This window comes from Oxyura jamaicensis, chromosome 4, assembly GCF_011077185.1.
Source record: "Oxyura jamaicensis isolate SHBP4307 breed ruddy duck chromosome 4, BPBGC_Ojam_1.0, whole genome shotgun sequence".
NCBI lineage: Eukaryota > Metazoa > Chordata > Aves > Anseriformes > Anatidae > Oxyura > Oxyura jamaicensis.
In genome coordinates this window covers 65016099-65040708 of record NC_048896.1, presented here as the reverse complement: position 1 = coordinate 65040708, position 24610 = coordinate 65016099, and the positions used below count along the sequence as shown (strand labels likewise).

At 40.8% G+C, this 24610-nt stretch overlaps 1 protein-coding gene across 5 annotated transcripts in view; it reads right to left on the bottom strand.

The window, feature by feature from the left end:
- Positions 1–24610, bottom strand: part of PTPN13 (protein tyrosine phosphatase non-receptor type 13) — a 114942-nt gene that overhangs the window by 16031 nt on the left and 74301 nt on the right. For 4 of the 5 annotated variants that reach the window (XM_035325129.1, XM_035325127.1, XM_035325130.1 and 1 more), the window contains 20 exons: positions 24140–24293; positions 23854–23992; positions 23273–23425; positions 21722–21904; positions 20512–20674; positions 15042–15465; positions 14774–14871; positions 13221–13277; positions 11834–11926; positions 10452–10559; positions 9581–9712; positions 8705–9171; positions 7578–7721; positions 6176–6269; positions 5330–5415; positions 4332–4494; positions 3279–3493; positions 3093–3191; positions 1316–1680; positions 974–1148 (listed from right to left, as the gene is read on the bottom strand). In XM_035325129.1, coding sequence (XP_035181020.1) covers positions 974–1148; positions 1316–1680; positions 3093–3191; positions 3279–3493; positions 4332–4494; positions 5330–5415; positions 6176–6269; positions 7578–7721; positions 8705–9171; positions 9581–9712; positions 10452–10559; positions 11834–11926; positions 13221–13277; positions 14774–14871; positions 15042–15465; positions 20512–20674; positions 21722–21904; positions 23273–23425; positions 23854–23992; positions 24140–24293 — 3512 coding nt within the window. The remainder of the gene's footprint in view (positions 1–973; positions 1149–1315; positions 1681–3092; positions 3192–3278; positions 3494–4331; positions 4495–5329; positions 5416–6175; positions 6270–7577; positions 7722–8704; positions 9172–9580; positions 9713–10451; positions 10560–11833; positions 11927–13220; positions 13278–14773; positions 14872–15041; positions 15466–20511; positions 20675–21721; positions 21905–23272; positions 23426–23853; positions 23993–24139; positions 24294–24610) is intronic. The other variant, XM_035325128.1, reaches the window with a different exon arrangement.

The window sequence follows — 24610 nt, the reverse complement described above, 5'->3', positions numbered from 1 at the left end:
CTGCCAAGCAATAAAAAGACTCTGTATTTTCCAAGAAAGACAATACAGCAACAGCTATTCAACTAAACTAGGCAAATATATTTTCTTACGATGGGATGCAACAGTAGCTTTTCTTAGAACTGAACACAGGCATATGTTTTGTCTTTTTTAATTTGCATGAATTTTTGTTTGAAAGATGCATATCTACTTCACTTGCACAGAAACTCACACAGCACCATGAAGATTTGAGGAAAAACTTCTCCAAATGGAGTATAGGCTAGAACAGCTGTGTAACTTGGAAGACTCTCATGATTAAGAGATATCGAGCCTCACTTTTCATTTTCTTTTCTATCTGCAAATCGATTACGGGAGGCTATGGAAGCACAAGTCCCTTCTGATACACAACACAAATGTTTCTCAGGTGGCAGTAAGCTATCTCAGAAGAATCTTAAAAATAAGCTGCATTTTGTGGCAGAGCAGAAAATTTGGGGGATTCATAGATACTATAGCAGCAAAGAACAGTGTCTACCCAATTCCCTTCTGCCCTGATTTATCCCATTCTCTCCAAAGAACCACAAAGCAAGGTAACTGCCATATAAGGTTAATCTAAGAACACTGCCTAGAGCTCAATAAATGCTTAATGCCAAGCGTTCTAAGGCTGTGATGACACATGAAATACAAACGCATACATGCATACAGGGAGGCTTCCACACTCAGAGGGAAACATAAAAAACTTTGAAAAGCCCAGGCAGAAAGCATCTGCCAACGCTTGTATGAACAGCCACAGCTCAGTGGTTACAAATGGCAGATGTACATGTGCCATTTATAAGACACAACTCCAGCTTACTGCAAGTATAACTTACAACTATCCCCTTTGTAAATTAACATTGATAACTTCTATACTGTCACTCCCAATACCACAGCTATAAAAATTTCCAGCTGGCCACAGCAACAAGCATGCTCATATTACTCAAAGACAGAAAAAGGACATTACTGGCTCATATTCTTCAGCATTTTTTTCCAACTGGCTGAGTAACGATGCCATTCCTCCCAGGTGTGGAGTCAGCTCAGATGCAGGAGTAGCAAAACAGTTGTTTATTAAAACTGATGTGGTAACATCAGGAACAGTTCTACAGGTTGGGATCAGTGGCAAATCCAATGGCACAGTGCTAAAGATAAACAAGCAAATCAAGGATCAGGTTACACAATGCACCTATCACCAATAAATGAATATACAAACCGCTAAAGTATTCCATGTATTTCCATGAGTAGGTCCAAAAAACTATTTTTGCAAACACTTTCTGCAGCACTGCAAGGGTCATTATGAGCAACGTACCTGTCGTCCTCTAGCTCTGACTTGCTAGAAGTTTCATGAGCAGAATACAAGATGGTGCGAACAGCTTCTTCCTGCCTGCCGCATGCCTCATATTGGCTGTGTGCCTGTGTCACAGCTTCACCTGATGTTTGGTATAGGGCAGAACTCCAGCCAGAGCCCACCTGTGCTGCTGAGTCCCTCACCTCCTCATCACCACTTCTGCTGCTGTCACTGTAGCTATCTCTCCTCGAGGGAGATTTCAGTCTTTTCTTGCTCGGATCAATGGTTTCATTTTCATCTGAGCTGTCACCCTGTTCTCCAGTCGATGGACCAGAAACTTCTCTGCTGACATCTGGAAATACTTGGTGGGGTGAATGGATGGGAGTCTACAGAAAGCAAGGAGATTTAATGCATCAAACTCCAATTTTTCAGAGAGAAAAAGGTTGCAAAGACTGCATTAAATTACCAGAAGCAGTCAGCGACCCCTTCGATTTAGATGTAGCCTCAGTTCAGTGAACATAGTATGGTGCAGTTTTAGCAGGTTCGATGCAGCTTTGCCAAGATGGATTATGCAAAACTTGGAAACATATCGCTAAACAACTGCAACATCATCTATGGAAAACAAATACACTCTACACTTTTGCTTCTGAGAGCCTGCTGGCAGGTGCTTCTAAGCTATGAGGAGCATAATATTCTGCTGATGGTTAAGGTGCAACTTCGGTCAAACTGTTTTCACACAGCAGGGAATCAGAAAAAGTTTTAAACAAAAAGCTAAACAATAGTCTACAAAAGCCATCAGAATTTACACCAAATGGAGACTGTTTAGCCAAAGTGAACAACTTTGGTGAGGATAAAAGACAGTTTGGTCAACCATCACATAATACCAAGAACAACAACAAAAAAAGTTGATAAGCTTTACATATGCTTTTATGGCCAAATTCTTGTGTTCATGCCCATGCCCATCTGTGCTAGTGTTATATACAAAAATTTTCACTTGATCATTTACTGCCCCCCCTTTATTTTAATTTATGTGCTCCTTTACTAAAGGTATTCCTTACTAGAAATGGATTATAGGATTAGTTGTTTGTATTATTATGCCCACTTGTTCATCTCATTTTCTTACTCTAATCTTTACTTTGCTTACATTTTTATTTGTACATTTAGGTTTCTGCCATCAGGCTTGAATGGATTTAACAGTGTGAACTTGAAATTAAGTAACTGAAATATATTTTTTGCTATTCCTTTTACACTTTTTTCCCTGTCTTATGGAAAGCCTACATTTCAGACAAACTTCTCCATATATTCTCTTTAACTAAAATATTTGTTTTGTCACTTTTTCTAAGAATCCTTCTGTTGAACAGAACGTTCTTTTGATTTACTTACTGGAGTGCTTTGTAACGTGTTCTTTGGAACATCTCTCAAGTCCAGCAAGTAAATATAACAATCTTTTCCCCCAGTTTTACATGTGGCAGAAGCAGACAAATAGAACATACTTTTCAAACCTATTTTCTACAAATCAACCCCCTCCCCCCAAAAGTTTCAGCCAATCTCAAATGTTTCAGGCTACATAATAATAATAATAAACAAACCACAAACACATTATGGAGGACTTGTATTCTTTTAGTAACTGCGAAATCCTTGGTACACGATAGAGGAATTTACCAGAGGAACAAAATTTCTGTGAGTGCCGTTCACCCATCTTTCCACCCCCATTTTGCATTTAACTAACCCACCAGACCAAATTTATAAACCTTCAAACAGTAATTAAAAGAAAAATATTCTATGCCATAGACCTTACCAACAAAGAAGGATCGATGTCTGGTAGTATACCGGGTGGTGGCCGACAAAGGAGAAGAGAAACTTCTGGAGACGTTCCCCTCAGAGCTGAGATGACTTCCTATGGCCAGAGTTGGATTCAGTATTAGACACAGACACCAAGACGTCCCAGGCTACCACACCAAGATAGACAGCAGAAAGCACAAACCTGCTGGGATAAACCTTTCAGTGATGCCCCGTTCACTTTGAGAATGACGTCCCCAATTTCTATCTGCCCACTTTCTGCAGCAGGCTGCCCAGGAAAGAGCTTTTTCACCCTCACAATAGTTGAGCCCAGCTGCTCTGGGGTAAGATTATCCTCACGGCAGAAGCTGAACCCAAGGCCTGAGCTATTCTTCAACAGCTTCACCTCAAATGTATTCTCTGCAAGAGAAAGAGTTACACATTATTTCCTACACCATGCTGGTCATTAAAAAAAAAAAAAGCAGCATGAGCTCCGACTCCAGATGTGACATTGCACACTCTCCCCCTCACACGGTTCTCCTTCACCTTCCAAGTTGCTGAAAGCCAGGGCATCTCCAAAGCAGTCCATTCAGGAGGCTGTTACAGTCGAGTGGTGTAACTGTTCTGGCCACTGATCAGACATTTGTGAGAGAAGTAAGGGTAGATCCTGACAGACAAGGTAAACCCCACACAGGAAGACGAAAAGCCAGCTGAAGTGGCTTTGCTATCTGAGTAGACTTCCCCCCCTTTTCACACATCCCCAGCAGGAGCTGAAGAGTGCCAGCCTCTAGTCAGCCAGAAAATTCTTGCCTTTCCAGTCCCTCTTCTTGCCTCACCCAGCTCTTGATGTCTACACTCATCTAGACAGAACAGCAGGATCTACAGGAGCTCTAATTTATACCTGAGTATCTCCACCTCCACTTGGTATGCCTTTCTTAGCAGTACCAGAGTTAGCAGCACTCAATCTTGCTACCAACCTGAGTTGCAAGGCTGGCAAAATTGGGAAACAACCAGGAGCAGTGAGAGAGGAAACAGTTAATAGCCACTGAATTACGTTAACAAGATAAGAAAGGAAACCTTCACAACAAACGCAACAGCACGAAAAGTAAGAAACTGCATTATGTGCTGGTGCTTGGTAGAGATTCCTACCAGCTTTGTCTCCTGTCTGCCTTTCTAGTTCACAGAAGATAAGAGAAAACAGTTATATAAAGCTAAAGGATGCTTTGAGCTTTCAGACAATTTTCCTAGAAGACCTGACCTGCAGTGACAAAGCTGTAGTCTTTGGCATTTGTAGCTTTTATCGCTGGTTTCTCCTGAGGCTCACATTGCCCCACCTGATTTGGAGGCGTGCACTGTGGTGTTACCGGAGCATGAACCTTTGCTGCTGAAAGTTGCCCTTTTTCCAACAGCAGATGCACCACCTAAAGGGATGAAACAATCTCTAGTTAAGTCGCAACAGTCACAGAGACAATACACGTATTATGTTTCTTTCTAACTTGTTGTTTTACAGCAGCAAGCTTTATGGACACCTCCCTCACTCACATGCCCTCAGTTCACTCCTTATTTTAAAGGCTGTGAGCGACAAGTTCCATAATAAACTATTGGGCTTGCAAATTATTTGTCAAGGCAGAATTAGAAAAGGTTTTCTTCCAATAAGGCTCTGAAGGGGTTAAGAAGTGTCAAAGATGGTGTGATTTTCACATGGGTACAGGGAAGACTTAAAAGCATTTTATAAAGCGTGCACAGACGGTAATCCTTTGTAGTTCTGGATGTGTGCAGTCAGTGGCTATTTTCAGGTGCGCATGTATTTCCATAGATGAAGCAGCAGCCATGAACAGTACTACGAGGAGATACTGCTGACAGCCTCTAGTGCCTTCCAAAAAGGTAACACTCAAATAAAGCTACCCACACAACATGCAAACACAGCTGCACACATGGAGGCCCAGTGGATCAGATTCAGGACCTTATTGTAGCATGCCAGAGCTGTTTTCCAACCCACATGCCCCAGCTTCCTTCCTACGAAACTCAGGGTCAAGCAGAAACAACGGCTTGCAGATCTCTCACCCACACACAGCACCAGAACTTGGCTTGGATGGACAGAGAGACTTGGGACCCAGGAAGCAACAGAGTCTGAGAAGTCACTCCTGAAACAACCAGCACACTGCAGAGAATTCCTTTCTGTAGTTTCCTCTATTTTTATTCCCTCATGAACGGCCGGTTTACTACAGACAGAAGGAATGAACAACCACCACTTACCTGCCCAGTGTTTCTCAGTGTTTCCACAGCTTGTTTATGGGTAGCGCCTTCCAAACTAATCCCATTGACAGAAAGCACACGGTCACCTACAAATAAATGATGAAGCCTTTGAGAAAAATTATTCAGAACATCTGTAAAACATACATGACATACAGAAACCTTCAAGTCTCAGCTAACAAAGGCAGTTACTGAAGTAAATCCTCTCTCCCCTCCATTCTCTGAGCAAAGAAGAGAACTCTGCAACTCAACTAATCTGGGATAACAGAGTGTCAAAGCCAGCATTACCTGTGAGAATGCTGTCTGCCACAAACCTCAAAAATCTTTATTACAAATATTTTAGTCTATAAGGGCAATTCTCTCTTCAGTGAAGAATAAAGCCTGGCTTAGAAACATGAAAAATCATAGCAATTACATTGATTTTCAGTGTCAAGTTACCCTGAACGACAAGCAAGAGGGCCACAAATAAAACAAAGCCCTCTCCATGGCTGGCACAGAGAAGTGTTCTGCATTACCACAGGCTGCATTAGGGAAACAGAAATCACGCAGCATATTTCATATTTTTCCTTTCCACCATCCCGGCACATTTCTGTTGGTTCTGCAATTGTCTTAACATTTTATCTTCACCTGCAGAATTACCTGTCAAATCATTTGAGACAGTACATAAAATTACAACTGCAAATGCAGTAGCTCAGGGACACCGCTCTTCTTCTCAGTGCCTCCTCTAATCATACTTTTATCCAACATATTTCCTAGCTTCTAGGCCACAGCATAGCCCTCAGGTCCACCACAGACAGTCACCTGTCATTTTGCACATTAAGAGTCTGATTGAACCAAGTGAAATATTACCTTTTTCTATTCTGCCATCTGCTTCGGCTGCTCCCTTAGGAATAATCGCTTTCACATAAATGCCACCGTGCCTTATGCTAGTATTTACACCACCCTAAAAGGAGAGCAAAACCAGGATTTGTCAGCCTTTTTGCAGTCAGAGCACTGTGTAGTTAAATGCTATGTCACACAAGGATAGCTGCACTCAGGAAGCACTCTGGCTACTGCCACGTATAAGGAACAGCCAAACCGTCAAAAGCAAACTGTTTCACAAAGTATGTTCATGCAATTTGTTATGAGTGAAGCTGGGGTGGGAAGACTGTAAAAAAAACACAATGCTTCACAGTGCAGACGCACTCAGAGCAAACAGGTGTATTTCAGCAAAAACGTCTGCTCTGCACTGGAGTTTAAGGCTTGCATGCACACAGACGCTCCGAGATGTTTGAGAGCACAGCACGCATCAACAGCCAAAGCAGAAGATGCACACCATGCAGTGTCCTACTCCGATTCACCCTCTCCGATGTAACATCAAACTAAGGAGTGCTGCCTTCTCTCACATCATAGAAGTCTGAAGGTTTAAGCTTTAAACGCCTGCCCAAGCTCAAATGGCATTGCTTTTTGAGGGCCTCAGTGATTCTGGCTCACAGACAGCTAATGCTGCAACACCAGAGCTTCTCCAGAGACTTGGAGGGCAGAGGGAGCCCAGCAATGTGTATATTGGAATTTTAAGCTACCCAAAAAGCATTTTTAAAGACACAACAAAAACAGGAGCTGTGAAAAATGTGTGCATCTCAGTTCTAAATTCTTCTCATCACCCCGCAGCGCCACTCTGCAGGAAGGCAGGCCCTAAACGCAAACTACCTTCAAAATTTTATAACCTGGTGAGAAATTTATCCACTAAAAAACATTTTTGATCTCATAGGGCAGTAACCCTGCAAGGAGGCAGTGTCAGCCAGGTCTAATTTGGATCTCAGTATTTTTTTGCTTTCTGCCTCATAACCAGCAGAGGGAGAACACAGAACACTCTGCATGTACACATGGAAGTGCTCAGATACCCTGAGGTAACACTACTCCTTCCACTGCCTGTGATGCCCATCAGAAAAGGTCTTATTTCTCTCCCTTGCACGTTACTGGGTGGCAGGGGCCAAATACCATCTTTTTATTTGTACTTGCAAGTAGTTTCCACAATAAGATTCTACTAGGACTTTGGGGATTTACCATAAAACAACAAAAAAGGGTTACTTAAAAGGGGAGATGATAAAAAAGGGACTTAAAATATTATAATTTTTCAGCTTTGATGAGATGATTTCTATGTCAGTAAAGCTGTATACTCTGCAGTGACTCCAGAAAATGTTTTGCTTCCTTGTAATTTAGTAATTAATGGGTTGCTGGGAGTAGAGAAAAAGAGAAAACATCTAAAAACCTTGTCAAACAGTACCGTGACACTTATTCCCAAGCCGTTATCTTTTTTGGCTAGTTCAACCTCAAAGATATCTCCAGGTTTAAGAAGTGCTGCAGTAACCTTTTTAGAATTCGTTTTGTGTGCTGTATTCGCTGAGGAAGATTCCTTTATTTAAAACAAAAAGCAAAAAGAAAAACAAAGAGAAAGGTTTCTGTTAGAACAGAAGTTTGCAGTTAGGACCCCACAGGATGAGCTTTTGAGTCAGATGCAGCCAAAAGGAGTCCACATGGGAAAGGACCCATCGGTCTGACTCATAAGACTCATAGCTTTAACTCCTCTAATGCTGCAGTCAAAGTTTTAGTGCAGAAACATGCTTGGCCTTCAGCGGCTGAGTCTTTACTGTCAAAGTGAGCTGGTTGTGGAACAGAGAAACTGTTAATTATAAAACTTCAGTATTATAGCAGCCTAGGGTCTGTTGGATTAATTATTACAACTTCCTTGAACTATCTCCATCAGCCAAAAATAGGGATCATTGCAAGTTACAGATGAATTTATAGTACTTTCTCGTGTGCTTTCAGCAAGGTGAAGCAGCAAGCTCTCTGCTCGGGCATGGCTCGCTGCAATGAAGTTCTCATTAAACAAGAGCATTTTTTCCTTGATTAGATAATGAACTCCCAAACGATAGTTCAGCTGCTATTCTAGCTACTCATTCCAGATACATCACTACTAATTTATCTAATCTAGGAAAAATTTAAATTATCTTCCAGGTAAATTCATTTATCTTCAGGAGCGGCCTATACCCAAGGATCACACTGGACAAAATCAAAGAACTGAAAACATGTTCTCTACAGAATCAGCAAGAGCACTACACATTCATCCCAAAGCACAATCTGCCTCAACTAAGACATGCCCATGATGTGATATTGGAAAGCTCTTGGAAGTCACAGGAGTGATTTTCTCCATTCATTTTGAACAAAATCACCAAACTAGTAGAAAATAGCTACTAGCACTTGCCATTAGCAGGATAAGCTAGCTGCAGGCTAGGCTGGCCTTCCCCCACACCCTTTCACCTTATTCACACCCACAGGCAGCTATTTCATTCTCACTCTTAACTCCGATGGGAAATGTTCATATGAAATAAACTATGCCTTTTTATCTGCCTGCTGCTCCTGACTGCTGGAGTAAGTTGCTTCATCCATGTCAGAATCTCCTCGATCAGAATATTCCACCGACTCTACTACCCCAGGCCTTTTAATTTTTGCTCGAGTACTGTCAGACGACGATCTTCTCTTCTCATTACTTTTTGAAAGCCCAGTCTGGAAATCACTGTTGTTCTGAAGATCCTGCTGGGCTCTGCCACTTGCACGTTTGCCAAAGAAGCCGGCAGTCTGGCTCTGAGACAGGCTGGCACTCTCAGTTCTGGAGTCCTGGGAACTCATGCTCCCATCCCGCTTGGCTCCTGACAAGCCAGACAAACTCCCTGAGACAGGCCTCTGGTGGCCGCGGGACCGGTTGTGCTCTTCCGAAGAGGACTCTGCCTCATTGTCTTGCACTGACGACGGCCTCCTTAAATAAGTCCTGGCTCCGTTATTGAGGTGTGCAGCGTTGGATGATGCTGAAAAATCAGGAGACAAAACAGTCAGGAGCTGCTGGTAACATCTTGTATGCAGTATTATAGGAATTTCTCAGCTTACAGCCATGAACGGTTTTACTGGTCCATATCACGTAAAACACTTTCATCTTAAAGTGCAAGCAGTGTGTCCTCACTAAAGGTTACCACGAGTTATCTTACTGCTAAGTTCAACACGTCTGCTTTCAGTCCCAAAACACAACTTCAAGCACATATTAGCTTGGTTTTCACAGAAGCGACTGAAGTTATGGGTGGCATTTTATGTCTAGGTCAGTTGCTCAGATCAGTGAATTAAAAGAAACAGAGAAAGGACTTCACAAAAGTTGTCAGAGAAGGCAGATCACTCAAACTTAAAGAAGAACTCTTTAATAGTAAAGAATATTTCTCTCCGTACCTTTGGATAGCTTGTCCTTGGGCTGAGAGATAACAAGTGTCACATCTTCAGGTGCATTCTCTATAATTTCTAATGCTGCATGGTGGCTGACACCCTCTAAACTTGTGCTATTCACGGATATGAGTCGGTGTCCTGCACAAAATGATTTGTTCAGATACAATCTAACATACATATTTTCAGCCATCATTGATGACATGAGTGTGCAGGTCTGAACATATTTATGCAAAGCATGGAATAAAAACGACTAAAATTAAACTGATGCTGGGAAAAATAACCCTAATCATTAATAAGAATCAACTGATGGTATTTCCTTTTTTGAAACTGCCAAACATTCCCATGTTATTTTTTCCTGATTTTTTTTTTCACTCATTCAACCTTTTCCTTTGCCATAAGCAGAATGGATGCAAAAGAAGAAATTGAGAAGTAAAATAGGCTGTGCAGTTCAGCTCAAGGCACACACTAAAACAAATAAGCACTGATATTGCATAAAATCCATTTTCTCTCTTTTTTTAAATAGTATTAACAGGATTACATGCACTTTTCCTTAAATCCTGGTATGGATTGGGAGTTTAAACAGTTTTAAATTAGAAAGTACCAATCAAGAGATAGTATCAAATAAAACTTCTCTCTTGTTACGGATTTTCCATTTTCTACTCCTTCAAGTTTACGATTTTTATTGTGATGCAAATGTCTTTTATTTTCATATCGTTTAACTGAGACGTACATCACCGGTTTTCTAAGTTACCCTGAAGGAATCTGAAGTTTGGCACATTTTAGGGACTAACTTCTGCAGCCATAGATAGCAACTGCACTACACAGGTGTTTGGCCTTTTATGTCATGTATACACCTCTCCTAATTTACAGTATTCACCTGGCTTTAGAGATCCTTCCAGATCAGCTGGCCCTCCAGGAGTAACTGAATGAATAAAAATCCCCAGATCAAGTTTGCCAGTCTTCTCTCCACCAACTATTTGAAAGCCTATTAAAAAAGGCCCAAAGCATGCAAATATGTCAGTCATCAGAGTTTCACTTAATACCCTGCAAGTCTATATTTCAAAACAGACAAAAACTTAGTCATTCTAACATATGTAAAGTAACAGAAAATCATCTATACATCTCGAAGAATTCTACATGAAAGTAAACGCTAAAGCTTTTTGATAAAACTTTTACTGCATTATTATTTTTTAAGTAAGCAATTCCGACTTTGTCTACCTGTCAACTGTGGCACAAAAAACATGCACAAAAAAGATAACATTGTATGTCCATTTGCTGACCAGATGAAATGTATTTGCACTTAAAATGTTAGATGCTTTACTTAAATGTCTGACCCTGATATTAAGAACTGGGTTCTTCAAACTCCAGTTTTCTGTACTGAAGTGCAACATACCTAGGGCTTTCTTTTGAAGCTTCTAAGATCTATCTGTCAATTCTACAAGGTAAAGCTGGCAAAGATGTCCATGATCAAGAAAAAAAAAAAAAGGTCAAAGATGACGGGTCTCCTCTACTCTAGCAGAACAGCAAAGTAACAGATTGCATGGGAAAGAAAAAGTAAAGTTCATATGAACTGCTATCCTTTTTGGTCAGCTCTTATCTTAATGTTGTGTTGACCCTGCACAATATGATCTTGTTGACTTTTTCCCTCTTCAAATTTAGAAAATAGTCTTATGTGGAATGACAGAACTATACACTAAAGGATACTTCAAAGAGCCTCCCCCTCAAGTGCAATTGTTATCAAATTAAAGAGAAAAATTACATGGGTTTATGAAAAACAACAACAGGAGGAGGAATGGAATCCAAATATCTCAACTTCCAGACTCACTAAACCTCAAACTAATGTTCCATTCAATGATATTATGAGAACACAATTATTTGTTAATAGCTTTATAAGGTTTTCTTCTTTCAAACATCCAAGTTGCCACAACTGTGAGGTGTCCACGTGTTAGCTGAACACAAAGACAAACTTCAAATTCTAACTTCTCTGAGGATTATTTCACAATAATCAGAAATGTTATACCACACGTAATATAGAGAAGCCTAGAAACAGGCTTGCTTAACACCAATCAAGTCAGTAGCATGTGCTATTAAGAAAGCCTAGGCTTTTGCATCTTAAACAAATGCCTTAGAAATCCAGCTCATGTCTGTTTTCCTCAGTACTACGATAAACACTTCAGAACAGAACACCAAAACTGTATTTTATTTTTAGCTTAAATGAACAGACAAAATAATAAACTTAACAATTTTAAAGTCACTTACCTAAACCCATTTTTTCATCCTTTTTCAAGTTCACTAAAGTGATTTCTCTTTCTGGCGAGGAAACTCTGCTCTGTGTTGTTTGCAGAGAGTCAGCTGAAAAGCCAACATTTGCTGATCAGGAACAAGGTGAACACTTGCACATGCACATCCTTTTAGGTTTGCCTTTAAATCCCATTCCATGAGAAATAAGTCCTCTGATAAACTGAAAAGCTTCTCTGAAGCAGTGGGTCCAGCTTGGATGTTCCAAGCCACAGTAAAAAATAAAAAAAAAATAAAAAAATAAAAAAAATGCACCTCATCCCAGGTAAAATTCAGCAGGTAAAATCTTTGTTTCCTCCTAAGAAAAGCACTTAGTGTAGTCTGAGCTCACCTGAGCCTTAAATCTTCAAATTGATGGGTCTCGGTTCAGCCAGGTATATAGATCTGTGGTTATGTACCCTGCTCAGGGACGCAGGGCTTAAACACATTGGTAAAAGTGAAACTGAGGTTTAATATATTAAGTTATTAAAGGTTAAGAGTGAATTCTCTTAATGATGGTCCTTTGTTTAAACAACAGTCAACATTAGAAACATCTTCTAGACCCTATCTTGTTTAAATTGACTTCCATATTTGCAGCTCTGAAGACTGGTGACTCTGCCGCTTCTCAACTTTGAGCACACTCGCGGTAGCTTTATGTGACTTAGGAGTGTTCTCAACAGGCTGAAAGAGACCCAGGCACTTAAGAGACAGAAGCAGCATGATTTGGGGGGAAAAAAACAACTAAAAAAACAACAACAAAAACCACCACAACAATGTCTCCTGCAATTCAGAAAAAGGCAATGTATTCTAAGTCTGACCTCATGACTTTTCTACCTGTAGAAGATGGAACTCGTTTAGACTGGACAGTTAGCTCAGTTTTGCTGTAAATGGTACAATTGCTCCCACAGCAGCAGAAACCTAGTGTGCTCTGCACACCAGTAACAAACAAAAAAAACCTGATGCGAGAGAATGTGACAGACTTCTCCATTTGGAAAAGGGTTATGATCCCCACTGCCAAAGTCAAAACACGGTCTTTTGGGACCCTACAGCATCATTAGCCTCACAAGTAAGGGAAATGAGCTTGGAAGGGCATGGCATGTTAGGTAACACAACTTTCCAAGCATCAGACTGAACAGACACTCCATAGCAGAAAAGCATTACACAAATGAAAAAATCTCCCTCAAAATGCCATCCAAAACAAATATTGGAAGCTGTATCTAGCAAAATGTTCCACATCCAACTAAGTGGCAGAAGTATCTGATTTAAGAATAGCCAAGAAACAAGACAGGTTCAAGTGAAGCACTTGACAAGTACAAATTAAAAGTAACTGACTGAAATAATTAAATGGACATGCTATTCATCAACTTACTGCTCTCTTTTAATGGTGTTGATGATGGAAGGTTTCCAGAACTATTCATGCTAACACCTGCAACATGAATGCAAATATTAGACGTTATCGGCTTTTTCGTAAAGCTACAGAGAAGCTTCAACCTTTACACAGAACATGCATGAGCTCATTCACAATATCAGATTACTTAGTTGAAAAATGACACCAAAGAAGTTATGGTTTAGCAAATTGTGGTGATTAAAGTACTTTGGTCGCAATTCGAAGTTAAGAGAGGGGGGTAGCTCATGCAAAGGCAAAGAATTAAAGAAAGGACAGAGCTTTGGCCTTCGCAGCCACTCTTAACCAGACAAAATTAGCATGGCTTTAAGGAAAGGCCTAAGTCAAAGACTAAATTCTGTTACACGATTTGATGAATATACCTAACTTTACAAAGCAACAGAACAGCAGCCCTGTAAGATTTTATACAGTAACAAGCAAGTCTGGGCAGAAACAAGCCACTTGGACCAAATAATTCTATTCAAATTGGTTTGCACTTAGGACCATATTTTCTTTGCAAGAAGCAATGCTGAGTAATTAAGGCTGTACTTTACAGAGGATGAAATCATAAATGTACTAAGTTATGGAATTAAATGAGGTAAGACCATTCAAGCTTTTTAGCAAAGCAGCGCAGACTTTCTCAAACTTTAAACCCTAAAGTTCACCTGATGAGTTTCATCCACAAGGAATATGTGTCCCCCAGCAGCAGCAATGTCCAACATGTAACTAAGATGGTTATCAGACTCGCTGACCAGAGATCATTGGTTAGCACATGATAGCAAGACTAACTGTAAAGCTAAATGCACAGGATAAATGGCTGCCATCAGTCTCTACAGAAAATCCATGCCTCATCTCACTTCTGAACAGCTGATGCTCTTAATCCAGAAAAAGTTTGGTTCCCAGTTCAGTCCTTGTTTTGTGTGCAGTTGTCCAGGGATGGGGCATCCACAGCCTCTCTGGGCAACCTGTGCCAGTGCCTCACCACTCTCTGGGTGAAAGATCCATTTCTATCAACTCCCATAAACTTAACGTTCTCCCACTTGTTCTCAAGTTCTGTAACCAATCAATGTTATGATATTAAACACACAAAAAGCAAGTTAAGGCTGCAAATATGTCAGTCATCCTTGCTTCTGTTATTTTAACAGGGAACCTTCTATAACCAGAAATTCATGACAATGCTACTAAAAATTTATGTTCCATAATCCAATGATTGAGTTAAAAAGCATTCAGCTTGTTTTTTTGTGAACTTGATTTTTACTGTCTGCTAGGACTTACTTGTGCAATCGGTACCATAAACTATTGATTCTTTGCATACTTGTGTATAGACTGCTTTGTTACTTTCTCCATAGGAGTCTTTTTTCATTTCTTTGCTACAGTTATTCTGGAACTACAGGTGATGTGTCTGGAGTACTTTAACGTGTGATCCCTTTTTTAAGTCCAAATATTACTACCACTTAATATGTATAATCAAAGCATTACATCTGAAGCAATTTTAGAGGTTAGTTAGTAAATACCGCATAGGATCTTTGTATGCTGACCTACAACATAGGCTTGACCAGTATCTTCAATGGATGACGAGTCCGATTCATTTTTCTTTCTTTCAGGACTTCTACTTAAACCTGCATGAGATTTTGAACTTAAAGGGGAGAAGGAGAGAGGGGAAACCAGACAGAGGGAAAAGGAAATTGGGAGAGGGAAGGAAGGATCAATGTAATAAAATAATGGTATGAATAATAAATCAAAACCGATGCATATGTACATTGACTGTACACAAAGGTATTTCAGGGTGGTCAGAGAGACTCTTACTTGCTCAGTTTTAATGCTCCTGCTGCCGATCCAGTATCAAATTTTGGCATTTGCTGAAAGACTCTTCCCATTATGTCCTCTATTTTTTGGGAGGAAGAGTCCAAAGCAGCGATAATATTTTTCCTTGGAGGATAAACTGAGATATGACTCTGACTCAGATCATGAAATGATTTGCTCATAACCCTGGGTCTGTCTTCCCATGAAGTCTTCTCATTCTTGTCCTTTGAAGAGCCAGGAAGAGGCTGGAAGAGCGAGAGCTCAGAGCAGGACAACCGCTTCAGAATTTCTGCTTGAACTGACAGAGGTCGGACAGCAAGTCGGTTCAAAGTACTGCTGGCCAGGCTACCGGTACTGATTGCTCGTCCCATGTTGAATCCTTTGACAGACTCTGCATGAAGGTTTAGGCTCCTAAATGAAGCTCGCTCTGCAGATCGATTGTTTTTTTTTTTTTTAAAGAAGAAACAAATTCACATTATAAAACAGAGCTAATGTGACCTCTTTGTATAAGGCATGCATTTTAAACAACCAACTCAAAGCTTTTTTTTTTTCCCCTGTAGCCATAACACCCAAAAGTATGCACTACCATCAGGTACATACATATGACATCCATGCAGCTTGCTCTAAAAGCAAAGCTTGGATTTAATGATAGTATGCTAACCTAACTGTATGCTACACTGAAGTTCAAAAACACTAAATTGAAAAATATTTATCCCCTTATTAGTACAAAGATTCATACCTCCTGTTAAACTGCCATGCTGCCTTATGAACAGGCACATCACTTCCGTCTGCAAAGCAAGTCATCTTTGTCGCATCTCAAGCCAAGTGAACTGTAAGACCATACTTCCTTTAACCTGCTCGTGCAATTATTTTCCAGAATTTGAACAAGCAGCGCTGCCCCACGTCCACACTACCAGATCCCACACAATTTCCATCCAACCACTGGTTAACTCTATCACAAGTCCCTGACACTCTTACAGCCTTGTTGGCTAAATGTGGCAAGGTTTTGGTAGCAGAGGGCCATAGGGGTGGCTTCTGTGAAAAGGATCTAGAAGCTGTCCCATGTTAGGTAAGGGCCCCACTGCTGACCAGAGCTGAGCCAATAAGTGATGTTATTTGCGCCTTTGTGAGAGCATATTTAAGACAGGGAAAAACAAACGCAGCGCCACACAGCAGGTGGGAGAGTGAGAGGAGTGAGGAACAGCCCTGCAGGTGCTAAGGTCAGTGCAGAAGGAGGGGGAGAGGTGCTCCAGGCGCCAGAGCAGAAGTCCCCTGCGGCCTGCGGTGAGGACCATGGTGAAGCAGGCTGTCCCCCTGCAGCCCATGGAGTACCACGGTGGAGCAGGGTTCCACGCTGCAGCCCATGAAGGAGACCACGGTGGAGCAGGTGGGCCTGCACTGACGGAGACTGCGGCTTGTGGAAGACCCCTGCCGGAGCAGATTCCGGGCTGGACCTGCAGCCTGTGGAGAGGAGACCACGCAGGAGCAGGTGACCTGGCAGGAGCTGCTGCCCGTGGGGGACCCAGGTTGGAGCAGTTTGCTCCCGAGGGATGGACCCCATGGTACGGACCCGTTTCTGGAGCAGTTCTTGAAGAGCTGCTGCCTGTGGGAAGCCCACACGAGATCAGTTCGGCAAGGACTGCATCCTGTGGGAGGGACCCCACAGCACAGGGGACGAGAGTGACCAAGAAGGAGCGGTGGAGACAAAGACTGACCACAGACTGACCATAACCCCCATTCCTCTGTTCCCCTGTACCGCCTGGGGGGGAAGAGGTGGAAGAGGGTGGATGGGGGGGAAAGCATTTTTGTTTTTTCCTTTGTTTCTCACTTCTCTAGCTTGTTAGTAATAGGGAATAAGTCTTACTATCTCCCTACGCTGGGTCTGTTTTGCCCATCACGATAATTGTTGAGTGATCTCCCTGTCCTTATCTCAACCCTTGAGCCCTTTGCATTGTATTTTCTCCCTGTTCCTCTTTGAGGAAGGGGAGTGAGAGAGAGGCCGTGGTGGAACTCGGCTGCCCACCCGAGTAAAACCATCACAGCTTGGAAGCATCTCTACCTGGTACAAGAACATCAGTTCACTCAGGTGAACTTGGGGACTTCCCCTGCCAGAAACATCCTAAATGTTCTAGCACAGAACAGACAATGTGGACTGGGGTTTGCCAGACTTTTTGACCCCTGAAATCCCAATTCCTTTAAGCAGCAGAGAGAAACAGGTTTTGGATTGTAGTTAAATTACTGTGTCAGCTGAGTCGTGGGAACTGTCTGGGTGAATAGTCTTAGGTGAAAGCAAACACGAGACAATACAAGCTAGCCTAACCCCCCCTTATGCAGAGCAAAGCTGAGCTGAGCCCACATCTATTAGCCTAACTGCCTCCTAAGGCTAGCAGGTAAGTTCCTGTGGCTTGGCACTCACACAGAAGCTCGATAAGCTGTGGCAACATGTTTGCTGGTTAGAGCCTCTAAAGGAAATCTGGCCATCTGAACCCTTCATCAACTTGACTGATGTCCTGGAGTCAGTTCAGAGGGAAGATGAAGGAAAAGCAATCCTCAACCACGCAGATAATTCTCATTTTCTGTTAGCTAGTGTTTTAAGCTCCACAGATGCAGCTGGGAAATAAGCTGCTTTTGGAAGCAGCACTTTAAATTGCAAAGGAAATGTTACTTTTTGGTAGGCATCATCCAGCAGCACTACTAAATGCTGAAGCATTCACCACTGCAGAGCGCATTTGGCAAGCACAGCCTCAGCACTGCCATTTGAGGAAGACATTCCTTCCTCTAGTACATATATCAGAAATTAACTGCAACAGTAACTCAAGCCTGCTCTGTAATAAACACACAGATAGAGAGAAGGTTTAGTTGTGGAACACATTTTGTCATTTTAAAATGTGAATTAGCATACAACTATCACCTCCCTGTCCACATCAAATAGCTGATGAGCAATGTAAGAATGGTTCTGCTGGATCAGATACACACAAATCTGTTTCCTGACAGTGACAGAAGCTCAGTGATGCTGGCTCTTGTTGCATTCACATCCTGAGGAGGAGTACCCCCTTAAAACATTTTAAGGGATCTGTTCTTGCCCTTGTACGTACCCTCTGACAAGACTGAATTTTCCTGTGGATTTCAGGTGAGTGTTTTCTGCCAACCCCATAACTGAGAATTCTCACATGCTCTAAAATCTTCCTTTGTAAAACTGACTTAACCCTTCGATCTCGTTTTCTATACACCCTTTCAAGAATCCAAAAGATCCATGTTAAAACTCGGTGCCTGGTTCTGTTTGCTGCATTGACATAGAAATTGTGCATAAAAGAAGTGATTATCCCTCAAGTTATAGCTAACATCCTTTCTTATGTGCCATAAAATTGTTCCCTACTTTTTTTCCCTGAACTCTGTGTCTCATCTCTTTTTATTCATGCACAAAGAACGTTATCCAAGAGGTACTCACCTCTTATTTTCCCAACCTATTTCTTTTCATTATGTATGTGTATGTTAAAATGTTTTTTCCCAGGTCACTAAGGACACTGGGCAGCAAGCGAAAAAAATGCCATGGAACATCATAGGGACTATCAAGTGCTCTCTGTTATGTCTCTATCCTCTGTTATATTCCATGAAAATTCATTCACTGCCATTATGCACACCAGATCTTCTCCCTTTTCTCAAATTATTTTCTCCACTTATCAACTGAAATCACACGTGAGTCTGCTAGACACAGTAAAACTGTATTTCTGAAGTCTTTAGAAGCATTTGAATCCTCATCACTCTGCTACTCCAACCCATGAACGCTGTAAGCCTTAGGTGCACGTGTGTATTTACTCTGCTGTTAACCCACAATCAGCCCTTAAGAAGCCTTCGACAAGTGCAGCTTCTGTGGTGATCAGCCTAAAGTTAATGTCCTTATTGACCTGTCCTTTTCTTTACTGTTTTGCTGAGTTCTTCCAACCACCATTTTCTGTTTTCTTTTTTAACTAATGTTTTAACAGCTCTGGGCAAAAAAAAAAAAAAAAAAAGGATGCTTCTGCAGATGAATAATAATGCTTCCCAAATACTGCTTGGGATTTCACTGCTCTAACGGAAGGAAAGCAGTATTGGTAATGAATATGCTATTTAAATTAGCTACTTCATTACTGTTTTCTCCTATCTGTATTGTAGTATTTTATTTAAAAAAATCCTATTGTAATATATTATTGTATTATATAATAATATTATATTATTGTATATATTTATTACTATATATTTGCAGGAAAGAGAAACAGGACTAATCCATTTAGATTGGAAAAAATATGGCAAAAGCAAATTTTTCCCTTGCATTGTTTTTCCTTTTAATGATGAAGCATAACATAATTAACCAGAGCACGTTTTTCTTCTGGTTATAAATGACTGAGACTTGAAACTGCTGAATTCAAAGAAACCTGCACTGCACAGAAATGAACTACTATTTTCCAGATTCTGAAAGCCTAACACCTACCTCCTCTGCAAGCAACCAAGTTTGCCTGCCATGAAAGCCTTGCATGTACTGCCTTTCTTTGCGTTTCAGTGCAAGCTAACACTAAGCGCAGTACCAAGCGCCGTACCCTGTGGTCCCACTATGCACTAACAAGTTGGTTGCACCTGACTGAATAGAAAAAGCTGCAATATACATATATAATTATATCACAGTCTCCACTGCAACGGGGTCATAGACTCCATCCCAGCTAGCATGGTGGAAATCTCAATTAACAGCAACTGGAATGCAGACAGATAACAACACAGAACAAAAAGACTGAGCAGGCAGACTGACCAGAACTGCATTTTCATGTCTGCACTGAAGTCAGGCAGACAAGTCAGCTCTGATCCAAGCAGGCAAGAAATTATTATTACATGGGCTGTTTTTTTCTTTTTAAATGACTGTTCATCAGATATTTTCCATCTAGAAGAATGCCACTTTACTTTCTATTACATACACACAAGTTAGATGGCAATTCCTATCTGAAGAAAATTGACTATCATCAGTGTCATTCCTTAGCTGGTCCACCAAAAAGTAAGTAGAATATAAAGACAGCTACCCTCTCCGCTTACAGATACAGCGGCATGAAATGCTCCCTGGTTTATTTGCCCTAGTGAGTTCACACCGTTTTATCCGTAATTCCACATGATCAAATCAACGCATTTCACATTAAGCAAAATCTACAAATCACACTTAGGAATTATCTTTTTTTTCCTAAAAGAATACCAAAAGCTATTAATCAGATGGGAGAGCATTACTAATGACCTATTTTTAGATTCCTTTTTATTTAAAAGGAACTGCTGGCTGCCAGCTCTGTGTGATTGCCAACTCACTGTCTCAAAATAAACTTAGCTAGTAGATTCTCCTTATACATTCTCTCTAAATGTAGAGCTACACATGTAGTGTGAAGCTGAAGGCCACTTTTTTCTTCTTATAAAAATAAATATAGGCTGCTATTAAAAACCACCACAGCACCACAGTCCTTACCAATGTCCTGAGTGTCTTGGTTGCTCTGCCTGGTTCTCATCTGTAACTGGAACTTATGCTGGGAAGAGCAGAGATGCAGAAGGTACTGACAGGTCTTACTATTGTCAGTCTGAAACGCATGCTTGATACCATCTGATGTGTTCTGCAAAGTTATTTTCTTCTTCTACATGATGGGGAAAAAAAAATGTTTAAGACAGTGATTTCTTTTACCCTATAATTTTTATTTGCTTTTGCATAATGACAGCATTCAAACTTTCCTGAAAAAAATGCATCGATGGGAAAGATTTCTGTTTAAAATAGGGGTTGAAAGTAATTTGAGCTTTACAAAGAAGCACTTTAAAGCTACTTCTGGGCTAGCTGAGATGGTACTTTATTATTATTTAATTAGTCTCTGCTACTGTTACTGCTGAATAACAACTAGTACCATCACATTAGCAGGATGAGTTTTTGAAAAACCTCTGAAATTTACAGGGGCTGGTAACGCTCAAGAGAAGAGGAACCAAGAGAAGAGGAAGCCCATCTATTTATGAAATCTATCAGCTAATACTTCAGGTCTTTCTAAGATTCTTGAAAATTCAATTGACCATTACCATCTTAGAACAGGCAACACAAGCTGTAGCTTTTCAATATGGTATCAGAATTACAAGTAATGTTTTCAATACCTCTATAAAAGCAAGTATTGGCAGCTCATTAACAACTGACACACAACCCCCAGCTTAAGGTGTGCTCCCTGAAGTTGGCTGGTATAGCCCAGACCAAGTGTCTCATCCACTGCCATCCAATGTATTGACTTAGCTTAACGACTCTTTTAAACACCTCAGCTGACAAGCAACTTTGGTGTAACAACTCTTTTCAGAGAGCACTGGCATTTGCCAGTACGCAGTCCTCTGACACAGGATTCTCGCCTTAGGGCTCCTTCACTTCTCAGGTGCCGTACAGCAGCATGGGCAGAGTGCCCAGAAATGCACTAAGTGGATAGAGCTCTTCCCCACACTCCCATTAGCCTCTGATCTATCTTTGTATTAGTCCTTTCCTAGACAGCAGCGAAGCCACATTTCACACCATTACAGATTTGCTGTAAAGCACTTCAAAACACAGGTGTTAAAATCTCTTCTGAGGCTGGAACCTGACTGAGCAGTGTAGAACGCACGCTAGTAAAAAAAAAAAAAAAAAAAAAAAAAATCAAACAGAGGGAAAGAGGCTGACTTACACTAAAGGATATTTTCTTTGTCTCTCTCCATGGGAAGCGGAGTACAGGTGTGCGAGCACCATTGTGAACCTCAAAAATAACAACTCCTTTGGAGCACACTCCCAGAAGGATACCTGTTTGGGATCTCTTCTCAGGCAACACATGATGAAGATGAATGCCATATTCTGTGAGCCTCTGACACAGCTGCATAGATCAATGCAAAGAGGGTCTGAAGTTAAGGATATATAGCACAAGTACGAAATACATATATTTATGTATACATATGGAGTTTGGAAAAAAAGATTGCTCTTCATCTGGTGATTCCACTTAGCCAGGTTATGAATGTGATGATAATACAAGTCAACACAAACTATTCTAGATGGTTTTAAGTCTTGGCAGTATCTGCTGATACACTGCCCAACACCACAGCAAAGGATTCATTAGGATTCATTACAAAATCTAACAACTTAGGTATGAATAATGAAAACTGAAATCCCATTAATTTCCACCCATTAATTGCTAAGAATAAATTGTAACCAGTCAGATGCATTTGTTGTGTTAAGACATTTCTTAAAAGCAGAATTAGATCTACGCTTCCATTCTGCGATCACGGTAAGGCATCCCCAGTGCTGAAAGCAGCAGTTTGGCTCACTTTACACTCCCAGTCCTTCTTCTCGCTGTCTCTTCAGTACTTGCTTATGGGACTGATGCAATGAATCAAACGAGGAAATCCAACTGCTCTCCCTACCCTGCCCCCTGCCAGGCTAGATTTGGGTAGGATCAAGTCTCCAGCTCTTGCTCGCTCTAATTCCTGGTGGTTATAAGAATGTTTCTACCACATGAGCAACAGCTGAGACCACCTCTGCTGCTGCAGTCTCGGAGTGTGCCACTGCAGTACAGAGAGTGGCTCTGGAAATAAAGTGTAATAGTTATCCAGCATCTCAGTTGCAAACTCTCAGATGCTTAATTCATTTTAAGCCATTGAATCAAGGCAGGACCTGATCTTTATCTCATGAGCAACAGCAGCAAAGCCCATAATTATATTTCTTAATCGGTCCTTTTAGAATAAAGCAAGTATGTCTGCAATTATAGTTTTCCTGTCATTGTACACACTATCTGCAAAAGGATGTCTGCTTGGTAATGTTTCTGGCTCACTTTATACCATGTGTCCTAACCAGCATAAAAGGTATTAGATCTAACAAAACTTTTCATTATTTAAATTCTCTTTTTTCCCCACAGCAGAAAGAACAAACTACATAGGGCATGCAGGCTGTGCTGCCTCATAATCATGGCTTCTTTTAGAATGAACACAAGCATCAATAGTTGCTTTTAATTAACCTATTTGAGCTAAAGCAAGATGACTACTGATGATCAAAAAAAAAAAAAAGCATAAGGGATTTCCTCCTCATCTATTATGATTTTTTCCCACTTTTAACAATTAATATTTTGAGATCTTTTCAGCTTTCTTCCTTTCAAGCTGGCTTCCTCTGATTTCATTTGAAGTTCATGCACCCAACTTCTCAAAAGGAATTTCATGCAGTCAGACTGAGGAAGCAAACAGTTACCACTTACCTTCAGGAATTCTAACTCTGTCTCTTTTTCAGAAGCACCCACGTAAGTGCTGTGCAATTTTGGCAGCTCTTCCTTGATGTAGGATGTATCTAGTTTCTCCATCACTCTAGCTGGGACATAGTGTTCTAGTCTGAAATACGACATGCCATGCACCTACAACACGAAACATTTTTGTGACAGCATTTCCATATGCTACAGACTATATGGGCGTGACTGAGTTAATTTGGCTTTAAGGTTAATTTTAGGCAGAATTGCACATCTGCAAACTCAGACTGACTTCAGACTCCCAGCTGTGACCCATACCTTAGTTTCACATATAGTTTCAAAGCCCATCCAAGCCTGACTCCACTTCTACCGAACAGGGAGGGTTCAACATCTAGATCTTGAACTAGGTTCCGCAACAGCCCTGTGCATGTTCTCTGTTAGACTGTAAGAAAACTACAGTTGTCAGCAGCATATTGGCTGACCTTTTTGTCTAGGGTAGAACTGCGAAGCACACATGGCTGCTCACAGTCCGTTCTTTTATTAAGCAGCAAGAACACAAAGAACACAGTTTCTCAGAGATGAAATGGATGGTGTACCTCTGCCTGGTAATCTCCATACTCAGCTTGAAGAGCTAGGGATGCTAATAATAAGGCTGTCTCATCATCACAGTGCATCCTGTCTTCCAGGATGTCCTTCCGCAACTGCAGATAATACTGGTGACAAGTGAGAGTATGCCTAGAAGAAGGAAAACACAAAAAAAACACAAAAAAACACACCATCTTTGGTACTCTTCCTTTTAGGAATTTAGAGTGTTTGATTAATGTCCAATTTCCATACATAAATTTAGGGCTTAAGAGTTTAAAAAGATGTTCATACACTCACTGTATAAGACTGACATCATCCACAAAAAACTTGATGCGAAAAAACAGAGTGAAGTTGACAGGGGGCTTGTTCTTTTTCTTTGGTTCTTCTTTCCATCCTTCCGGAGCTACTTTACTTAGCTTTATGTCAGGATCAACGAAGAAAAATTCATTGTCTGCCACAAATGTTAAAGAGAAGCACATGAGTAAAAACATCAGATTCAAGTAATTTTTCCAGCTGGAGGATCAAGACCAGATTTATAATTCTGAAACTCAATTTTATACAGTAAGGTTTTCTGATGGCTAACCAGGCTTATAAACAGAATGGCTATTGAAGGGAAGAAACACTAAATAACAGTATTAGAAACAATTTTTTAGTAATGACAAAAAGAGGGGAAGGGAAAAAAAAGTAATATTCCACAATAGCCAAGAAGCTGGAGCTACGGCGTCTTTAAAATGTTAAATTTCTTAACCCATAGGAATTTCTAATCTG